Genomic DNA, 20,413 nt, shown 5'->3' on the forward strand with positions numbered 1-20,413 from the left:
GTTAAGGTCAGGCTCTCTGATTAGGCATCTGTAACAGTAGTTAATACTAGTATCTGCTTAATGTATGAAGTCTACTAGCAGATGCATTACAACAAGTTGCATATGATACTGAATTCTAAGCACTTCTGAACACAGATCTTTTGTTTTTAATTTTTCTGTCTGTCATGCTTTGATCCTCCTCAATGATAAGAGCTGTTGGGTGCCCTGATAGTAAAGATTACATAAGTAAAGTTTTTATAATGATACCATAATGTGGTTTCTGTGTTTGTATTGCGTATGGTTTTTAAGTTAAATAGGGATATACAGCTTAAAAGATACTTAGCTTTCTCCGGAAGATTGGTGTCTTTCATCTGTGTCAAATTGGACGGGTAACAGCTCATTGTGGTAGGCATAGAGGAGCACTATCTGTGCTGTAGCTGGAACTGTTAGGCTAATGTGTATGTCTTTCTATATTACAGTTACTGTATTCTGAGCAGCACTTAGTGCTTTATAATTCCAAAGCAGCTCAAAGACAGCAGCAAGTTTTCTCTTACTGTTCCCGCCTGTAGTGAGTGGTGATCTCAATTTACAGAAGACACTAGAGTAAATATGGCAGCGGACTAGCTGCGACCCTTTGAGTCATGAAGGAGAATAATAATTCAGGCCAGGCTGTACGCAACATGCCTAGGACCTACCAATGATTTAAGGGCAGCAGATGGGACAGAGCTCTGGAACTGTTCTCCTGCTGAATGCATGAGATTAATCTTGCCATTTCCTTGGGCTCTATTTTCTTCTTTTACTTGTTTTTGGGTTATCTACTTCTGTATTGTCTTTGTGCTTTGACTGTTCTGTTGCAAGACTAGTTTTAACAGGTTGAAGATTTTGGGGGGGCAGTATCTAAACTCATCGTGGCTTCTGTTTATGGCGATACCTCCAAGCTGATGACAGTTCAGTATTCTGTAATATGATTGATCTCATGATTACTTCCATGAAGATCACCAGAGAAAGGAGAGCTATAGAAATACATCTGTCTTGATGTACCTGAGACTGGAGTTTATCATTAGCTTGTGGAAGATAACTGGTTACATGTCATTCATTTGTTGGTTGGGAGGAGGGTGACAGAGCGTTTGTAATATCTGTGTACCCCAATTCGAACTAAGGGCCACTGCTGAACCTTAAAGAGACTTCTCTCTTTGCTACTCTTTCAGTCTATACCTTATTAACTGGGTTTGCTAGCAGGTGAGTGTCTTTTTGTGTGTATTCATTTGCCTTTGAGAGGAAGGAAGAGTATGTGTGGTTTGTTCCAAGTCCTGGGTTGCAACTTGTAGCTCGTTTCATGTGGAGTAGCAGAGCTTGTTTATTGTTGACCTCTCACATTTAAGTGAATGCTCTTTTTATTATGCCATATAGTTATTTACTTATATTGCGTGTTGTTTTACTGTATTGGTCATACAAGCAGGACACAGCTGTTCAAATAAGCATTTTTTTCCCACTTAGCCTAACGGATTTTTAATTTGACATGACTGCTACTCTACAGGAGGTGGAGTTAGATGTCCTTAGCTTATACAGTATGTTCTTAGCCAGAGGGAAGGCTCCTGATATTGGGAACAGAATTCGTTAGCTACATCTACAAGTGGTTTGGTTGTCTTCCTCCTTTCCATGTACTGAAGTTTACTCTTGATACTTTAGTTCATACGTATACAGTGTGAAAGACACAAACTCACACTTGTCTGACTGCTGCAATACCTACTAAAAGCATTTAAGCCTTTACTCAGAGACTTACTCTAATAGTCTGGTGGAGATGTGGAAAAAATCCATTTCCTCATACAGCCGTCACAGAATCACAGAACCACAGAATGGTTGAGGTTGGAAGGGACCTCTGGAGATCATCTAGTCCAACCTCCCTGCTCAAGCAGGGTTCCTCTAGAGCATATTGCCCAGGATCGCATCCAGACGGGTTTTGAATATCTCCAGCGAAGGAGACTCCACCACCTCTCTGGGCAACCTGTTCCAATGCTCTGTCACCCCCACAGGAAAGAAGTTTTTCCTCAGGTTCAGATGGAACTTCCTGTGTTTCAGTTTCTGCCCTTTGCCTCTTGTCCTGTTGCTGGGCACCACGGAGAAGAGATTGGCCTCATCCTCTTGACACCCCCCCCTTCAGATACTTATACAAGTTGATAACACTAGTCACACTAGCAGTGTAGTAACAGGGTTTCAGGGGGATTAATTCATCCTCTGTAAATTTGCTGTATGTGGGATTTCTTATTTTGCTATTGTCATGCATGCTCTCAACTTTGTGTACATCATACTGTTGATTATATTTGATGTTATGGCAATCCTACTTCCCTAGGTTAAGTCAGAGATGCATAGGCACTCTTTGTTTGGCATGCATGCGAATGGTGGTTGTTACACTGCAGGAACAAAGGGACTTAAGGCCCCGTGCTGCATCAGCCAGCTCAGTACATGATCATGTGTCGCATATTGTGATCAGACAATTTTCTTCCCCTGTGGTTTGGTGCTGCATCCATCTCTGGAATCTTTCTTGGATCAGAATAACTGCTTCCTGGCAAAGATGACAAGTAAAACCTCTAGCAATTGATGTGTTCCCATACCCCCACGATAATATGCAGCTAGCGGTTATTTCATGCCCACTGAGAACCAAATCTATACAGCTCTTTTCTCCTATCTGCCTAGCAAGGCTAGCTAGTTCTATTTGTGGCTCAAGATAAGACCTAATAAAGGAGCAAAGAGCTGAAAATGGTGTTGCTTATCCTCCAGAAGGTGAGCTCTGCAGGCTTCTCGATAGGCAAAGAATCTCAGGCAGTCAGCAGCTGACTGAGAGCTGCGGTTAACAAGAGAGTGATAGATGGCGATGGGGTGTGTGTGTGTGTGTGTGTGTGTTAAAAGACCTTTAGCAGTGTAACGCTGGTAGCACTCTTTAAAGCAGTTGTCTTTTTCTGTTCTATAACAAAGTCACTTTCCTTGCTAAGAAATTACAACCTCTTGGGTTACAAATGCAAGTTAATTGTTTTGTCTCATTATTCATTAATTTCCATTTTCAAAAAATAGATTTTAGATTTTAGTTTCTATTATACCAAAAGTATACAGAACTTACTGTAGCAAATTGTTGATGGTTACCTGACAATGGAAGCAACAGGCTGAGTGGAAGAAGGGTTAGAGGAGATGGCTGGAGGGAGAAGACACTGAGCTGGAGATATCTTTGATTTAGTTTTTGTGTTTAATAATTATTAACAATAACAAGAAAGAACTAGCAGTAAGTAAAGATTTGTTCTTGTAAACATTTATGCATGTGAATAACTTTTCTGAAAGAACTAACACTATATCTATTACGTATGTAAATGTGTGTGGGATCAGGCCCTTAACTATGATATGCAGTAGCAGAGATTTTAATATCTCAGTTTAGATGGTGATCTAATGGTGATCTGATAGGAATGGGAATCTTTTATCATTGTCAGTTGATTACAGTTCATTTTACCCTATTGCAGGTAGTAGGAGAGGAAACTTTGAGGCTAGTAAAATTGCTGTAATAAGACTGAACAATAAAGCAGCCTGTGAGTCATCTTTTGAGTTAGAGGGGAATGTTGGTTTCAGTACACAGAGTATTGCTTAACTGAACAAGCTTTAAGCTTTGCTAGTAACAAGGTAAAAGTTTACATAGCTTGATTTTGGTATGTGTAGTGATGTGTTGCATTATCTTAGTAAGGTAATGTAATATGTGTGATAACAGCGCTTCACGTAGTGGACAGTTTCCCTGTTCTTTATGTTGACTATAAAGCGGAAAACATAGCTTCCCTATAATAGAGAGTGAACTAAAAAATCTCATAAATAAACAATCCTAACTTGTAAATATCGGCAGTATCCTAAAGTTCTCTCGTCCATAGTGCATGGCATAAATAGAAATGTTTCACTGTGTATGAATGTTTCACGTGCAATAGCAGTAGCAGGTATCAAATGGCAGTTACCAACTAATATTCTTGCTAATTATAAGAGAAAGTCTAGTCTTGGCATACTGGAGGCATTCCACAAACCCAGAGTATCCGAAGGAGAAGCAACTATTAAAACTTCCTCTCTATAAACTAAAACTTCCTCTCTGTTCCTCTCTATATGTTGTTGTAAGTGCATGTGAAGCGGTTATTAATTGTGGAACAAATCCATATCCTATCCTCTTTTGAGTTAGATGTCTTTCAAGCTTATTGAGGAAAGGCTGCATCAATATGTACTGCCAGAATCCTTTATGGTATGTTTAGGTTCCAAGCACATGCCTGTTTCAATTATGTTGTTACTTTTGTAACACTATGTCATCTGCAGTTCAAAGAGCTTGACTGGGAGGAGGGAAGAGTTCCTAAGTTTAGATCTTGGGATGCTCTGTAATTTTTGACTTTGAATTGAATCTTCCTCCTTTCAAGGACTGGGAAGAAGTTAGGGTCATGTAAGCAGACACTGTATCAACAGGCTGGAATGTGTTTTAAATCATTAGTTCTTTGACCTTTGATCTGTCATCAGATCCCTTCAGTGGCAGCAACGGAAGGTTGCAAACCAACTACTGGGTATTTTGTGCTATTAATAGCTCAGTATCGTCGAATGGAAAGTTTAAAGATGAGGACATTCTTGTAGTAGATTTCCAGTACACTTTTTAAAAGATTTTTGCTTTTCCACAAATATTTCTGAAAGAGAGACTGGTCTGTGGACAAGGTAACGTCTAGTGTGTCCCTTTTCGATTGTTAGGAAATCTCACATGGCCCCTTGACCCCCTGAATGACTGAATTAAAGAACCTTCCTTATATAAAAAACTCTCTGGGCTTGTAATTATCTTAGAAATAAGATGGTTGTGTTTGCCAGCTTGTGAACTCCCCTTTTCAGTTTGGTTATTAAAACAGCCTTTAGCATTTTTAAGTTGTTTGATTTTTCTCAAGGTTTTGCGTTTTCATTTTTTTCCTAAAACATGAGCTGCTCAGCTTTCATTTAAAGAAAGGTATATTTCTAGTCATTGAAATACAAAACATTGGAAAACATGAACCGGAAATGCTCTGACACCAGAATACAAATTAAAAGGGCAGAAATGTTATAATATCCTGATGTGGATGATCGTGACTTTTGGGATCTAACTTGTGATCTTGAAGGATGACAACTCTGCATCCTTCATCCGTGGTAGAAAGTTCTCTAGGAGGGAATAAGGAAGAGAAACTTGAGATTTTAAGCATGAAAATTAAAGAGAAAAGAAGTACTTGTTGCTGAGAACAGTAGTGCATAAATTAGCAAGATCTGAAAAAAAGAAAGGGAGGCATCCTGTTATTTGTGTGCACTGGGAGACTTATGAGGGACAGAGAAAACATGTGTAAGGACAGCCAATCAGTTTTCAGAAGAGTTAGGAAAATCCGTGAAGAAATGGTATTCTGCTATTTGTAGGAAGCCAATGGAAATTGGAGGTAAGAAGTTCTCCTGTGACAGGGAATGACATTCACGTTTGAATTCAGGTATTCAAGTAGCATGATATGAAAACAAATCTCAGTTGCAGCTGTAAGAGTACCTGCTGTTTCTATGTTTTCGTATTTTAGCAGCTATGTCTTGAAGCCTGTTCTTTTTCTTGAAGTGATTCTCAGTGGTTCAGGTTCAGATAAGGGACTGGGAATGTTGCTGTAGGGAAGCCTGGTTTCTTGCAAAATATTCATGGGGGAGCTTTACCACCCTGACAGGCTGTCCTCTTGGGGTTCTTCAACTGATGATCTGCTGGAGGATCAACACAGCACAGCACAAGCAATCCAGGAGGTTTCTGGAGTGCGTTGATGACAACTTGCTAACGCAGGTGATTAAGGAACCAACAAGAGGAGAAGCTCTGCTGGACCTCGTACTTACAAACAAGGAAGGACTAGTGGGAACACGAAGGTTGGGGGCAGCCTTGGCTGCAGTGACCATGAGATGGTGGAGTTCAGGATTTTGCAAGGAGGGAGCAGGGCAAAAAGCAAGATCACAGCCCTGAAAATCAGAAGAGCAGGCTTTGTTCTCTTCAAGAATTTGTGTAGAAGAATCCCGTGGGATACAGCCCTGGAGGGAAGAGTGCTCCAAGAGAGGTGGTCGATGAATTCAAGGATCATTTCCTCCAAGCTCAAGAATGGTCTATTCCAACAAACAGGAATTCCATCAAAGGCAGCAGGAGGCCTGGAAGGATGAACGAATTGGTCCTGGCAGAACACAAACATAAAAAGAAAGTGTACAAGAGATGGAAGCAGGTACAGATGACCCAGAAGGAATACAGAGACACTGTCCAAGCGTGCAGGGATGGGGTTAGGGCCAAAGCCCATCTTGAGTTGAATCTGGTATGGGATGTGAAGGGAGCAAGAAATACAAATACATAAGCAGCAAAAGGAAGGCTACGGAAAATGTGGGCCTGCTGCTGAATGGGGCAGAGGCCCTGGTGACAAAAAACTCTGAAAAGGCCGAAGTACTCTCAATGCCTTCTTCGCCCCCAGTCAGAAGCCAGCCGTTAGTGGTGTATCCTTAGGGTTGATTCTGGGTCCAATACTGTTTAACTGCTTCATTAATGACTTGGATGATGGGAGTGAGTGCACCCTCAGCAAGTTTGCAGACGATACAAAACTGGGATGAGTGGCTGATACACCAGATGGTGGCATTGTCATTCAGAGGGACCTCAACAGGCTGGAGAAGTGGGCAGAGAGGTACCTTATGAAGTACAGCAAAGGGAAGGGCAAAGTCCTGCACCTAGAGAGGAATAAACCCATGCACCAGTACGTGCTGGGGTCTGACCTGCTGGAAAACAGCTCTGCAGAAAAGGACCTGGGGGTCCTGATGAACAAGTTGAATATGAGCCAGCGTTGTGGCCTCACAGCAAAGGAGGCTAATGGCATCCTGGACTGCATTAGGAAGAGAGTTACCAGCAGGTCGAGGGAGGTGATCCTTCCCCTCTACTCAGCACTGGTGAGGCCCTGTCTGGAGCACTTGGTCCAATTTTGGACTCCGCAGTACAAGAGAGACACAGACCTAGTGGAGCGAGCCCAGTAAAGGGTCACAAAGATTATTAAGAGACTGGAGCATCTCCCATATGAGGAGAGACTGAGAGCTGTTACTGTTCAGGCTGTAGAAGATAAGATTTGTTAGGGATATATATCAGTATATATGTGTGTATAAATATCTCATGGGAGGGATTAAAGAAGACCGAGCCAGACTCTTTTCAGTGGTGCCCAGTGACAAGACAAGACAGAATGAATACAAACTGAAACGCAGGAAGTTCCACTTGAACATAAGAAAACACTTCTTCACTATGTTGGGTGGCTGACCGCTGGAATAGGTTGCCCAGAGAGGTTATGGAGTCTTCATCCTCGGAAATGTTCAAAACCCAGCTGGACACAGTCCTGGGCAGCCAGCTCTAGCCGACCCTGCGTGAGCCAGGGGAGTTGGACTAGACGATCTCCAGAGGTCCCTTCTAACCTCAACAAACGTGTGATTCTTTGACCATAACCCAGAAGCAGCAGAGAGGGCTCTTTCTTATTAGTTGCCGCAGCTTCTGGGTGACAGTGGGCTGTTTCAGGGGTGCAGCAGATTTTAAAGAGTATTCAGCACATTGGCAATGAAACTAGACTGAAATCTAGATCCCTAGGCTGAAATCAGGCTCATAATTCTACTTTGCATTGTTCTCCTGTCCTCTCCTGCTCTTCTCCAACTTGTTTTGGATTTGTTTTCCAAATGATTCTTTCCAGTAGATTTCTGGAGAAAACACCAAATTGTTAATTTTACTCTCTTTAGATACAGATAGGAAAAAAACCCAGGGAGTTTCATCCCACTCTGAAGAGTTTCTTTGTGTTGCTCTTGGGAATTTAAAGCTGTTGATGGCAATCGGTTGACACTGATCTTAGTCCGGGTAGGCCTGATGTTTATTTCAGTGACCAACATTTGTCAGGAAATGGAATTAATTGCACTACAGGGCTGATATTGATGAATGTTGACAGATGCCATGTCAGATTTTAGTAAACTACTGATCCCTTTGAAAGCAGAAGGCCAGCAGGATGTTTTACAGGTGCTTGATGAGTAAGGCATAGCATTCTTAGGAGAATACGGAAGGTCGCTTGGGTTTGTTGTCTCAATCAAATTTGATGAGATCCTTATTAAAAACATAGTGTGCAGAGTATCTCATTTAGACAACGCTTTTTGATGAGACAGAGTCTTCTGCAACAATAACAAGGTATTAAGAATCCTTATTCTGAAGTAGGTTTTTCTAGATTGTGAATTTTATATTATACATAAAGTTTCACAGAGTACATGGCCAAAGAATGAAAAAGATGGAAAAGAGCAATATTTAAATAGCCCTAGCTTCTAGTGTTTTTTGCAAGAGATATTACTTGATGTATTTTAGAATTCTTGTCAGATCAGAACAGGCAAAATATTTGTCTTCTCTTGCTGAGTACTTCATCTCACTTCCCAGCAGCGTTACCCACATGTGTCTTGGGTCCTCTAAATGAGTTATGTGGAAATCTGTGAGAAGGAGCAGCAGTCTTGTAGTGAGGAAAAAGAAATGTTTGGGAGAGAGTCGACGTCTGAAGTAATCAATCAGTGGAATTTCAAACAGCTTAGGGATATCTGTGTAAAAAGCCAATTTGAAAACACAGAGGAGGTGGAACGTTAACATCCATAAATGCATAGTGCTTTTGTGGTCTTCAGATGCACTCCTACTACAGTGCATTGCAGAAATCCAGTGCAGAGATCACTGTAGTTGTCCATGCCTTTGCCTATATTGAAAAGAAAACAAATGTAATACTGGTCTCTAAATTATCCATCTCAAGTTTGCTTATTATCTTATTATCAATTGCTAAAGCCACTTGATAATTATGTGTGACAACATGAACTTCTGTTACGAGTTTTCTCTTAGTGGATTTGATACAGACATATTTATTATCTCCAGAAATAATTGGAATTGTAAGTATAGGAACATGTTATACCAGTAGGATGGCTCTAAGCCTACTTAGAGTGAAATGCAAAATACAGCCTCATATATATTTTTACATTTCAAAATATTCCGCATGTGCACATTTCAGTGCTGTTTTTACTGGGGCTTATTTAGAAAGTTAACACTGTGCGAACAAATCTACATTTAGCATCACAGTAGCTAAGAAGCATATTCTGACATTAGGGTCTCATCCAAATTTAGTTTACTGATAGTTACTCAGTGGTATTTCTATATTCTTGTGGCTTTAGATTTAGTAAGTCTGCCCTCCAAGAAGAAAAGGTTGTACTTGTAAGCAAAATGTCTACATTAACTGACGTATTAGATTGTGCTATGAATCAAATACTGCAGAATCTATCCTATATATCACCTTTTTTAATGGCAAGAAATAACAAAATAGTTTTTTTTCCTTTAAGGATTGAAGTTAAGTTTGGCTTTGCAATCAGCTGGATTTAAGTAACCATTTGCTCAGAGGCAAGTATAATTTAGTAACACATTTAGGTCTATCCAACAGGGAAATTCTCTGTAATGAAATCTTTTTCTTTTAATGCTTTGTGCCATTAGAGTTCATTGTAAATATGATCTTAAAATTTTGTCATATTTTCTTAATTGAAAAATGTTGAAAATGACAGCGTTCTCCAGCCATTTTATATAGATTTCTGAGCTTATGTTATTAGTTGAAATGAAAGTTAGTTGGGTTTTCAGAAAGTAATAGCCTTTATGACTCTATCTGCAATCTCTAGGTCTTAGAGTCATAAGTGAATGATGAAATAACATGAATCCAGTCTTGCCATTTTCTTCATGTACCTGCTGTGAGTGTTTTAAATGTCATTGATTTTGGTGCTCTTAATTCATGTATCTGTGTTTTATATGCCAGATCACTGCTAGCAACGCTGAGCAAATGGAACAATATGCCTGCTTGTCAAGCCTGAAGGGCCTCCGTTAATGTCTTCTTCATTTTCCTGGCTTTTTTCGTAGGTTTAGGAATGAGGTAGATTTCTGTTTGTTCTATTCTTCTTGCATCCTTGGCTTGCTTATTTATAATCTCTTTTTTGAGAGCCCTCTCATCTGGATAACTAAAGCCAAGCTATCCCAGGCTAAACTTTGACATTTTTCCACTGATTGCATTCTTTTCAAGGTTCATTTCCCACAGACCCGTAAATGACTTTGATCTCTAGCTAGTGCTTAGTTTAATGTGAAAGATGTTTTAAATGGTTGAATAATTCCTGCCATTGTTCCCATCCTGGTGCACAAAACATTGATATTTCATTTGGGAAGCTATACATTGCTACATTATACATGGCTGTTGTTTGCTTGCTGTTGAGCTCAGGTATGAGCATGCATTTCAGACTCAGACAGGAAAGTTTCTTCTGTGCAGTATTATGTCATTTGAAATACTGTATCTTCAGTGTTAAGGAGAAAACCAAAGAAAACTAACTGAATAGGACTAAAGACAGCATCATGGTTTTGATTGGGCAGCTGATTAAATTAAAAATTGGAGCTCATCTGAAACTCAGTCATCACAAATGGTTTCAGTTGAGTGAATATTTGCATTGACTGTTTGGGGCTTTCACTTTTAAGTACCTAGCTGAGAATTATTTGTGTCATAATGGCAGTTGGCTCAACATAGCTGTGTAGGCAGAATGTCTCAAAGGGAGGGTCAGGATTTTTCAAGGGAAGAGGAGGAGGGCCTGGATGGCGGCTGGGGGATGCTAGCCTAGGGGACTGTAGACCAAGCGAAGGGAAGGAGAACTGCGATCTCATCTTTTGCTCAGAAGGTATTTTAGATACTGAACCTTTCTTCCCACTCCCCCTGCAACTGACTTTAGTACTAATTGATCCCAGGTAATCTTTGCTAATCTCTGCAGTGATCAAGCAGAACTAAGGTTTTTGGAGACTAAATTTCCCTATCCTTTACACAACATCCTGTAATGCTGTCTTGAGTGTATTCCTAGGCCATGTGGGAAGGCCAGCTTGTTGCGGTCTGTGGTGTTCCTCCCCTTTTGGAATAGGAAAGATATTTGTGGTCAGGCTCTTCAGGCAGTACTCAGCTACCTCAGTGGAATTGCGTATCTCTCTGCTGCTTTACTCCCAAACCCCTGAACTGAATCTTTTATCTAAACCCCCACCTGGATCTGTGATGTGAAGAACTCTGGGTATTAATGATGTATGCTGCTCTCAGCAGTTGTGAAGAACTGCAAAGAAGCTCTTCCAGCAAACAAACCTCTGGTTCCTCAGTCTGCCCTTTAAGGAGGTAAAGGATGGAGGAAACTGTCACTAGTTCTAGATCCTATCACCTGCTTGTATCAGGGTTGATATGAGAAACAAGCCTAAATGATGACCTCAGCCACAATACCTTGTAGAACAAAATACAAGCAACTGAACTGTACTGCGAGAACAGATGACCGTATTTTTGGCACAAAAGCAATGAATGAGAATAAGCTGTGGAATGACGGACTGGCAGTTTTCAAATGTTTGGGTTACACTTGGGCAGGAAAACATCTCTGGCCTTGATCCTATTATTTACAATTTTCAGTCATTTTTAAATAGCTCCAAACGTGTAAGTTAAAAATTAATGGCAGGTCAAATAGTATATACAAAACAGAAGACCAAAAGAAGGCACAATTCAGTTCAATAGAAGATATAAGAAATAATGCATAAGCATTGAGAAAGAGATAATGTGAAAGCTGCGAAGAAAATAAACAAGAATTAGAGAAATTTCACAGCGCCATAGAACATACAGTGTATGGGACACTGAGATTCCAGAGCTATTGGGAATGCTGGTCACAGTTTCAAATAGCTTGGATAAAAATGCCTCCGTCATCTCTATATGGCAACGGAAAATCTACAGATGCAGGAGCGTGAGAAACAGAGCCATCATGATCTCTGTTACGGCCTTTGCAAAAAGCTGTATGCAATTTCTTAATAGTTCTCAGCAATCTTCTAGTAACTGTAATGCTGCAGCATATCTTCTAAAATTCAGCATCCTCATCTGGTCTCCTGTTGCGTCTTACTTTGTCATGCATTCATTCCTTAAATAACTCAAGGTTAACAGGAGGTTATGCCATCAAGAAAAGTGCTGATAAGAGGAATGAAATAGACAGGGAAACAATTAGTTCATTTGAAATGTAGAAACTTTAATAAGAGCATGAACCATGCTTTCATCAATACAGGATTTGTTAAGCACTGTCTTAGGAAAAAAAGAAAAAAGAAACAGATTTTTCTGTGCATTTTTGTAGACGTAAACGGTAAACTGATACAATGCCAAATTCCTTTTTACCTTCAAACAACAAATCCATTATGTCATAAGAAGTAAAGCACACATGAACATTTCCCTACCTGAGAACAGCACTGCTATTTTATGAAGCCTAGAAATATAAGAAAGGAACAAATTCCCAACTGGAAATTGAATTTGGACCTTATTTAATGTATGGTGACGATGTAGATCATTAGACTTCTATATGCTTACGTGTATATCATCTGCTTGTGTGGTTTTGTTTCTTGAGTTTTTAAGGAACTTTTACTTACATGAACACAGGGTTATTTCACTACGGGCCCGGTTTTTAACTCTCACTGACAATAACCCTATGGAAATCCCACATTATGCTGAGCAGGATCAAACTGTACTTCCGTTCACTTTTAAAAATTCTAATCTCCTCATTTTCACCATCTCTGTTAAAGCTTGGAAGTGACTCAGCTACTCATTGAACACAATATAAAACTGATCATGGTCCCTTGGAGATCACAGGCAATTGGACTGCTCTTGAGCGACTACATTTTCTCTTAATAGTTTAGGCTTGTATGCAGAGACCTTGTAGCTTTGAAAGGTGTCAGCAGCACTGACTGATAATATCTCTAATCCTTTTGTGCTCCAAGGATGCATCTCCATTATAGCTCAAGAGAGAAAAGGCTTGTAGGTCTGTGCTGTCCATGCAGTGTGAAGCAGGCCCACGTTCCAGCTCACTCCGTTCACAAGAGAGGCAGGATCCTACGTTCAGAACGTGTAATCCTTTGAGATACAGACTCTGAGACAAAAGCTGTTTTCCTCCAGGAGCCTTTGAAAGTCATGGTTTGGTTGGGTTTTGTTTTGCTAAATTTTTGTCGCTGTGCTGTGAGACTCCAGGGAATAGATTTTAGTGGAAATGTTCCTCAGTGTCGTCTCTTTGAGAAGGCAGGTTCTTGTCACGTAAAACGGAATTTCTTCCATCTTGTCAAGCAGGAAGGGTTCTCAGGGAAGTGTTACCTATTCTCCTGTAGAACTGCTAGGCTGGCATAATTCCTGGTGACCGAACTATTTGCAAATGAGGGATGCCTCCACCATACCTGTTGCTTTTTGCCTTTTCAGGCATGAATTGTGCATCATTACTGGCTCCACTAATTAATTCTTTTGAGGATGTTTTTCCCATCAGCATAAAAAAACCAAGGGAACCTAGTTTGATGTTTCATATTAGCTGTCATCGTCTTGGAATTCTTTTTTCATTGATGGCATGATATTTGTATCACAGTAATTGCCTAGATTGCACTGTTGGGATTTGTTGTGCGTATGTATTGATCACAGCTGGTTTCTCCTCCTTGCCTCTGCTGATGCTGGGGGTATGAATGATGCTGGGCAGCTGGTCTTTCTTTTAAATAAAAACAATCACAAGCAGCTCATCTTCTCTGTGATATTTCTACAGTGGTCATAAATAAGTGTGATTGATAAGGCATTATTTTTAAGCTTGAGGGGATTTGTTGTCAGAATTATGACTTCTGCACAGTTACCGGAAAAAAAAAAAAAAAAAGTTGCTTAAATCCTCTCCTTGTATCCACAGCAAATTATACAGCAATTGTGAATGCAGTCATGTTTACCGTTTTGATCCAATCTATCAGTGACTGAAAGTGAAGGCAGCCTGCTGAAGCAGTATTTTTTTGACCATGGATGTTAATGGTCTGGGCGACCCTTGTTTGGCCCATGTAGCCCAAAGCTGTGATTAGTGCTAAATTGTCTGAGAAAGTCTGCTGTAATGTGAGGTTTGCAGGACTTGTCCTCGATTCCTGCAGATTGGTGTATGTGCTTCCTGTTGTGAATATGCCAAAAATGACTAGTCAGATGGTGGTTCACATCATAAGCAGTTCTACTTGTGCTTGAATTCTTGACTTACCAGTAAGAGAGGATTTAACTCGTTCTCGCAAAAGAATTCACACAAAGGGAAAAAGAGATTAAGTTGAAAGGAGCCTTCGTAAAGAAAAGGGTAAGAGAGGGAGCTTCTTTTTAGTAACAGTTATGAATGCCTTTGAAAGACTTTCCACATAATTTTATCCCCCATTTTGTTCACCAAGCTTTAATCCCTGTGGCCAAGCAAAAAAGACAGAGCTTAATAACTGTGAATGGGTGAGCCCTTTCATTTCATGTTTATGGGTTTTTTTTGCAAGCATTGATTTATCTGCCCCAGACCTCTGTGTGATACATTGAAGCTGGATTTTCGAAAGTAGCTAGAACAGAGGTTTCATTGAAAGTCACTTTGGATCATCTTACCTTATGAGAGCAATCGGGCTGGGCAGGTAAAGTGAGCCATGATGACTAAACGAGTTTTTCGGAAGGTCACCCTAGGTAGAACTGGGAACCATAGTAAAGAGCCAGAGAGGTCATATGTATATGAAGCAGCTCCAGTAACATGCTGAGTGCCTTTAACTTGAAGATGAAATATATATAGACTTGGACTTTAGCTACAAGCTAAAATATGAACTAAAGGAGGTTATGAAGAAACTTTCATGTAGATACGTTAGCACTTCATAGCACTTTATGAAATGTAGCACCTTCTGAAGCACCTAATATCAACCACACTGTAGGCAATAATAATACTGCAATTCATTCACTGGAACCATGCTATCTGACAGTCTGAATACTAAGGTAATCCCTAAAAGCTTTTAGGCTTTAAAGTAATTATTCTAGGTTTCTCAAGGATTGAATTGTAAGGATCTACCAAAGGTAACTTGGAAAAGCGAGTCAGTGGTCAGTAGGCTTAGGCTTTGCATCTAGACCTTCAGTGGAAAACGTCTAGATGGCTCCCCACTCAGGAAAGGTCTAAGCCAAATGGTGATGTGGAGTGGAGGCCACATTATTTTCTGCTTAACGGTTACATAATCTTTTACAATCAATTTGTAAAGAATATTTTAAACACAAAGGGGGTGAGTAGAAAAAAATGGAAGAGTGAAAGAGAGTTTTTTTCCTGGAGACATACCTGAAAACCAGCTTAGAGCATTTTGCGGCATTATAACAGAGCCTTAACAATAGTTCTCTGTAATTCTCCTAAGTCACTGATAATTGAATTTTGACTGCTTGTGGATTTAGTGCCACCATGGCATGTAATTTGTTTGCACATGAAATATAAATGCTATTCTATGCAGAAACGTGAAACCTGAGGAGTGCTAGCACTGTACTGCTTCAATTCTGACTTGCTTTTAGTGCATTCTGTTTATTAGTATTCTATTAATTATTGTTACAGTAACACTCATTAGACCTTTGGGGCTTGGCATTAAGCAAACGCAGAGAATTTGCAATCCCTGCTCCAAAGAGCTTGCAATTTTAATTTTCAGGACAGGTAACTAGTAGGGTATTAGCTCATTACAACAGGGGAGAGAATGATTGTTGTGCTCAAGAGCATACTTAGAATTTGTGGCAGCGATAGGAATTCCCAGTTCCCCTCATAATTTTTTCTCTATTTCTTATTTTAATTTTTCAAGGACTTTATAACTGCAGAGAACTAGAATGCTGCTTATTAATTTATCCCTTAATAATCAGAAATTCTGATATTTGATCTGAAGATACTCAAATGTTATGAGGAAGGACATGACGGAGTGTCTTGCAGAGTAAGGCTTAAGCTAGCATCCTACACCGTTGTGAAGAGTAGCTTCTCTTACTGAATTGCAGACATTCAGCAATATACAGTGGAGCAGTACAAATGGCTGAAACCAAAATGCCTGGAACAGCCATGTATATATATATTTTTAAAAGTCATCCAACAGCTGTTATTTATGCTTTCTCAGAGAAGTGAATAAAGAGATTTTTTTAAAAGCCCTTCATGAAGCAAGTAGTCCAGTATTTTTGGTGCTACTGTGGGATATTGAATAGGTAGGTTCAAGTCCCTTGTTCAACCTCAAGTTAAAGCAGAAATGTGAAATTCAGTCTCCCATCTCCCATGGCACTTTGCCTCCTTAGGGGCTGTCTGTCCTGGGTAGATCACTCTCTGTCTCGTGTTGACTGGAAATGCCAATGTAGCATTATGAACATTTTCTTAAAGCAAAACAGGCACCTGGACATAATGTTTTTTGGTTGGTCAAAAGGAGCAGTGGAAAAACTATTTAGTCTGTACAATTGTTTTTCCCAGTAAAGTTGCACATAGCTAGCATTCAAGCCTATATCCAAATATTAGAGTTGTTTATCTAATCCATGCCGTAGAGAGGGCATAGTATGCCTGGTAACTAATGCAGAAGACTAATGTAAATGCAGATCAGCCACTGAAAGGCAATAGCAGTTCTTGGAACACTAATTTGTCCAGAACACAGGCACTTCTCTTTATTCCCATTTGCCTTGTTCAGCATCCAGTATGCTGTTGTGTAGTTTGGGTGCCTATATCATAAAGTATAGATGGTAGAGACATCTTTGCAGTGAGTGCGACAGTCATCTGAACTCGATGGATTTTTAATGGCTGATTGTCTCTTCAGCACAACCTTCTCCCAGTGTTTAAATTAATATGGTAAAATCACCCTGAACATTTTGAGAGCCTGTACTTTCTAAAGCAATGGGAGAAGTACTGATGCAGTGGTGGTGGAGCAGCTCAGCATTATCTGGGGGAGCGGAGATGAAGGAGTTGATCTGAACCGCACAACATTTCTAAAATACTCATTGTTTCAAAATGAAGCACCAGCATGAAACTTCTTAGAAGAAAGCATGCACTTGCAGGAAAATGTGTGCTGGTGTATGACATGGTAATATCTGTTCTACTTATAGAATCATATTTTTTTCTTCTGCTCATCTCCAGTCCCTGAAGTGAAAGCAATATTGCACTGGTACAAACTACTTCTTACATGGACAAGTGATAGGGAAAGGGGCAGAGTCCCTTGTGCTGTGAAAGCATTTATTTTATAACCTCCTGGAGGCAAGCTACTGTATTCTGCCTTTGAGAAAACCAAACCAGTAACACCCCTCCATTAAAGACCTGTGGAATTATTTCAAGAGTGAAAGGTTCTAAGTGTCCTGCATTGGTTGACTTCCACGTACACCTAATTACTTTTCAAGTATAAGGCAATTAGCAATGCAGATTCACAGCAACATGAAAATGGGATAGAGGAGGAAATATTTCATAATAATTCATAATACTCTTGTTCTCCTTTTTGATAATATAGTCCAATATAAGCTTTAGCAGTTAAAGTTGATATTAGTATTTAAAATATGTGAGCCAGGAAGTGAAGTAAAAAGTTCTGCTCTGATGACTGTACTGTGATATTGCAGCCCAAGCCACAGGGTAAGTAGGATCATCCTATTTGTAAAGTGGACTTAAAGTGGTTGCTTAAACCCAGACAAAAAGTAGTTAATGCATTCTTAGCTTCTTCCGGAGACTTTCCCACATGTCCTTAGGAGAAAGAATTGTAAGTGATGGCTTTGGTTGCCAAAAAACAGTGAATACCTCTGGGAAAATCCTCTGTAATCCAGATGCTGTGTGGAATTTGTCTCTTGAGTGGATTTTTTTTTCCTCTAGACCATTTAATTTATCTTCTACAGCACTGTATTCCACAAGGAATCAACTGGCTTACTGGTATTTCTTTGCTGTGTAGTTACAGTTTTTGATATTGTTGTTGCTGTAGGTATCAATATTACTACCATCCGTCCTCCAGAACATTGGGATAAACTGAAGGGCTTGTATCTGCCTCCTTTGATCGAGTCTGGGGATTAGGTGTTTGTCTATACAGCGCAATACAACGACACTGTAATGGAGGTCTCCAGACGAATAGGTTCATTCACATACTGCAGCGTGGCAGAGATTTTGGCAGGATAACTGAGACAGTAGGGAGCTGAATCTCCACTAACAAAGCCCTGCCTTGCAACAAGGCTCATATGAGTTGTGCTGCAGCCTATCACTGGGACAGTAAAACTGGTTCCATTTGCAAAGCCAGCTTGGGGATCTTGACAAGTCCAGTCCTTTCCTAGGAAACAGAAGTGAAGTGATTTGCATGATGTTTGTTATACAGCATGATGCTAACATGATCTGGGAACAAGGATTGAGTGCCCAGCCCAGGAACCCAGAACTCTGGCTTAATCTCTTTCCCCATCAGAAATACTCCTGTAAGCACTTCAGGTTGTTGAAGGCAGACTCTCACAATGTCCAGTGGTGTACAGAAGATGTGCTGAAGGAAGCAGATTCCATGCATATTGGAAATGCTTTTGGGCATGCTAAAAAGTGAATAGGAGCTCCTAGAATAGGATCCACAGTTCCATGTCACTGTACGTTCATGCTAAACTAAGCAGCATCTCTGTTGGGAGCATGGAAGGAACAGTGGCCACTGAAATTTATCAGATGGAAAGGTTAGGTCCTTGTGCATGTGACTGAGACCTCCTCTAAGTCTTGACTAAAGATCTTGAATTAGCTTTCTGCTGTAGGGTTTTGCTCTTTTCAGTGTGGTTTTGACTGGGCGGGTAGAACTTTTATGCCGACAGGCAAGAGGCACCATGCTAGAGCTCTTATTATTGTCATGCTATCTTCTGTCCTCAAGCTCTGCATTACAGATGTAGAGAAGAGCAAAAAGTTTGTAAAGCAGCCTGTTCCCAGTACTCTGTAAATTGGTGCTGATCAGGAGTAAATGCAATGCAAAATGTATCTTAGAAGGCAGACCTTGTTTATTAATGTCCCTTAAGAATGTGCCCACATCTACCACAAACATGCTCTGATAGGATATAAATGTACTTGAACTGTCTCCACTGTCTTTCCTAGGCTAAAACATGCATCCATTGTAATTCAGCATGGTTGCTTTGAGACTGTGTTTTCAAGATTTTGTTTCCCCCGATACAGGGCTGTGGCAGTTATTGTAGGTCCAATAGAAGTTCGTGGTAAAGAGTCCTAAGATTCACCTGCTCGGAGAATGAGCTTTCCAGTTTAAGCCATGATCTTAGACTGAGATTGGAAAGGTAGACTCACTACAACAGACAATTAGTGGGGGCCATGAACCCCAAGTATTTGGGTGAAGGGTTTTTTGTGAGTTGTTTTTTTTTCTTTTTAGTGTGGTATGTATCCCTTGTAACTCCAGATTTTAAAAAAAACAGCAACAGAGTTCTTAGTGGCCGGAAGTCATAAAAACAGTTACTTGAGAGCTAGTATCTTCTACCCAGACCTAATCTTCTTCTCAAGCCTAATCATGTCTTTAATAGCATACCGATGAGAATTTCAAGTTCTGTTTTTTCTCTACAGGTCTGGTAATACGATTAACTGGATGGTGTGAGATAGCTGAGGTTTTGGCTAGGGCATGAAGTTATGAGTATGCAGATTTCTCCAAGAAACTTTATTACAAGCTCTCATGTTGTCAGAGAATAACAATCATTTACTGCATTGTCAAAGGCATGTAGTGACAGGAGAATGCAAAAACTGGATGGAAGGAACTAAGACCACCAGGCTCATCTCATTTGTCGGCAGCATAGACTATTGCTGACATCCTTAGTAGGTATATTTTTCCAATCTGTCTGTGTTTTTTTGGTTTTGTTTTTTTTCCAGTGTGTGGCTGTGACTTGGCACAAGGAGGCTTTTTCATTAAGAACGGGGAGTATCTTTGCACTCTGGATTACCAGCGCATGTATGGTACCCGCTGCAACGGTTGTGGGGAGTTCGTTGAAGGAGAAGTAGTGACAGCTCTGGGAAAAACTTACCACCCCAACTGCTTTGCCTGTACTGTTTGCAAGTAAGTGATCTCTTTCAACTAGCATTGCATTCACCCAATACTAGAAACACTGGGAGAATGGCATTACCATGGAACACAAGTCTCAAGTCATATTTCCTTTAGGATGTGTTTGGTTAGAAAAGTTCTGCGGGAAGTCTTCAAAATATCACTCATTTATTTGAGACACAAAATCGCTGTTCTCAGAAAGTTGTTTCCATGTATGAGGGAATTGAATATCAGGCTTACGTGTTGAAATAATAGGCATATTGAGTTGAACAGAGATGATCAGGCTAGTATGATGGGGAAAATGAAGCAAAGGAAAATCCTGCATAGCACAATTCAGAAACTGGATGGGCTATGAGAATAGTTAAACAACTGAAAACATACTAAGTCTCATCTGCACATCACGTAAGAACACGTGGCTTGCAAACAACTGCGTTTCCCCTCTCCTCCTGAAGTACTACTTGAAGAAGACTACTAAGAATCAGTCTTCAGTTCTACATTCACTACAAAGAAGTTAGCTGTATGGATGGGACAAAAGGTGGTATTTTTAAC

General features: G+C 40.1%; 1 protein-coding gene across 13 annotated transcripts in view; it reads left to right on the forward strand.

The window, feature by feature from the left end:
* The window catches only part of ABLIM1 (actin binding LIM protein 1), a 234,607-nt gene that overhangs the window by 113,037 nt on the left and 101,157 nt on the right, over positions 1-20,413 (forward strand). For all 13 annotated transcript variants that reach the window (XM_068951639.1, XM_068951638.1, XM_068951649.1 and 10 more), the window contains one exon: positions 19,696-19,879. In XM_068951639.1, the coding sequence (XP_068807740.1) occupies positions 19,696-19,879 (184 nt within the window). The remainder of the gene's footprint in view (positions 1-19,695; positions 19,880-20,413) is intronic.

Source organism: Struthio camelus, chromosome 7 (assembly GCF_040807025.1).
Source record: "Struthio camelus isolate bStrCam1 chromosome 7, bStrCam1.hap1, whole genome shotgun sequence".
In the NCBI taxonomy this organism is placed as follows: Eukaryota; Metazoa; Chordata; class Aves; order Struthioniformes; family Struthionidae; genus Struthio; species Struthio camelus.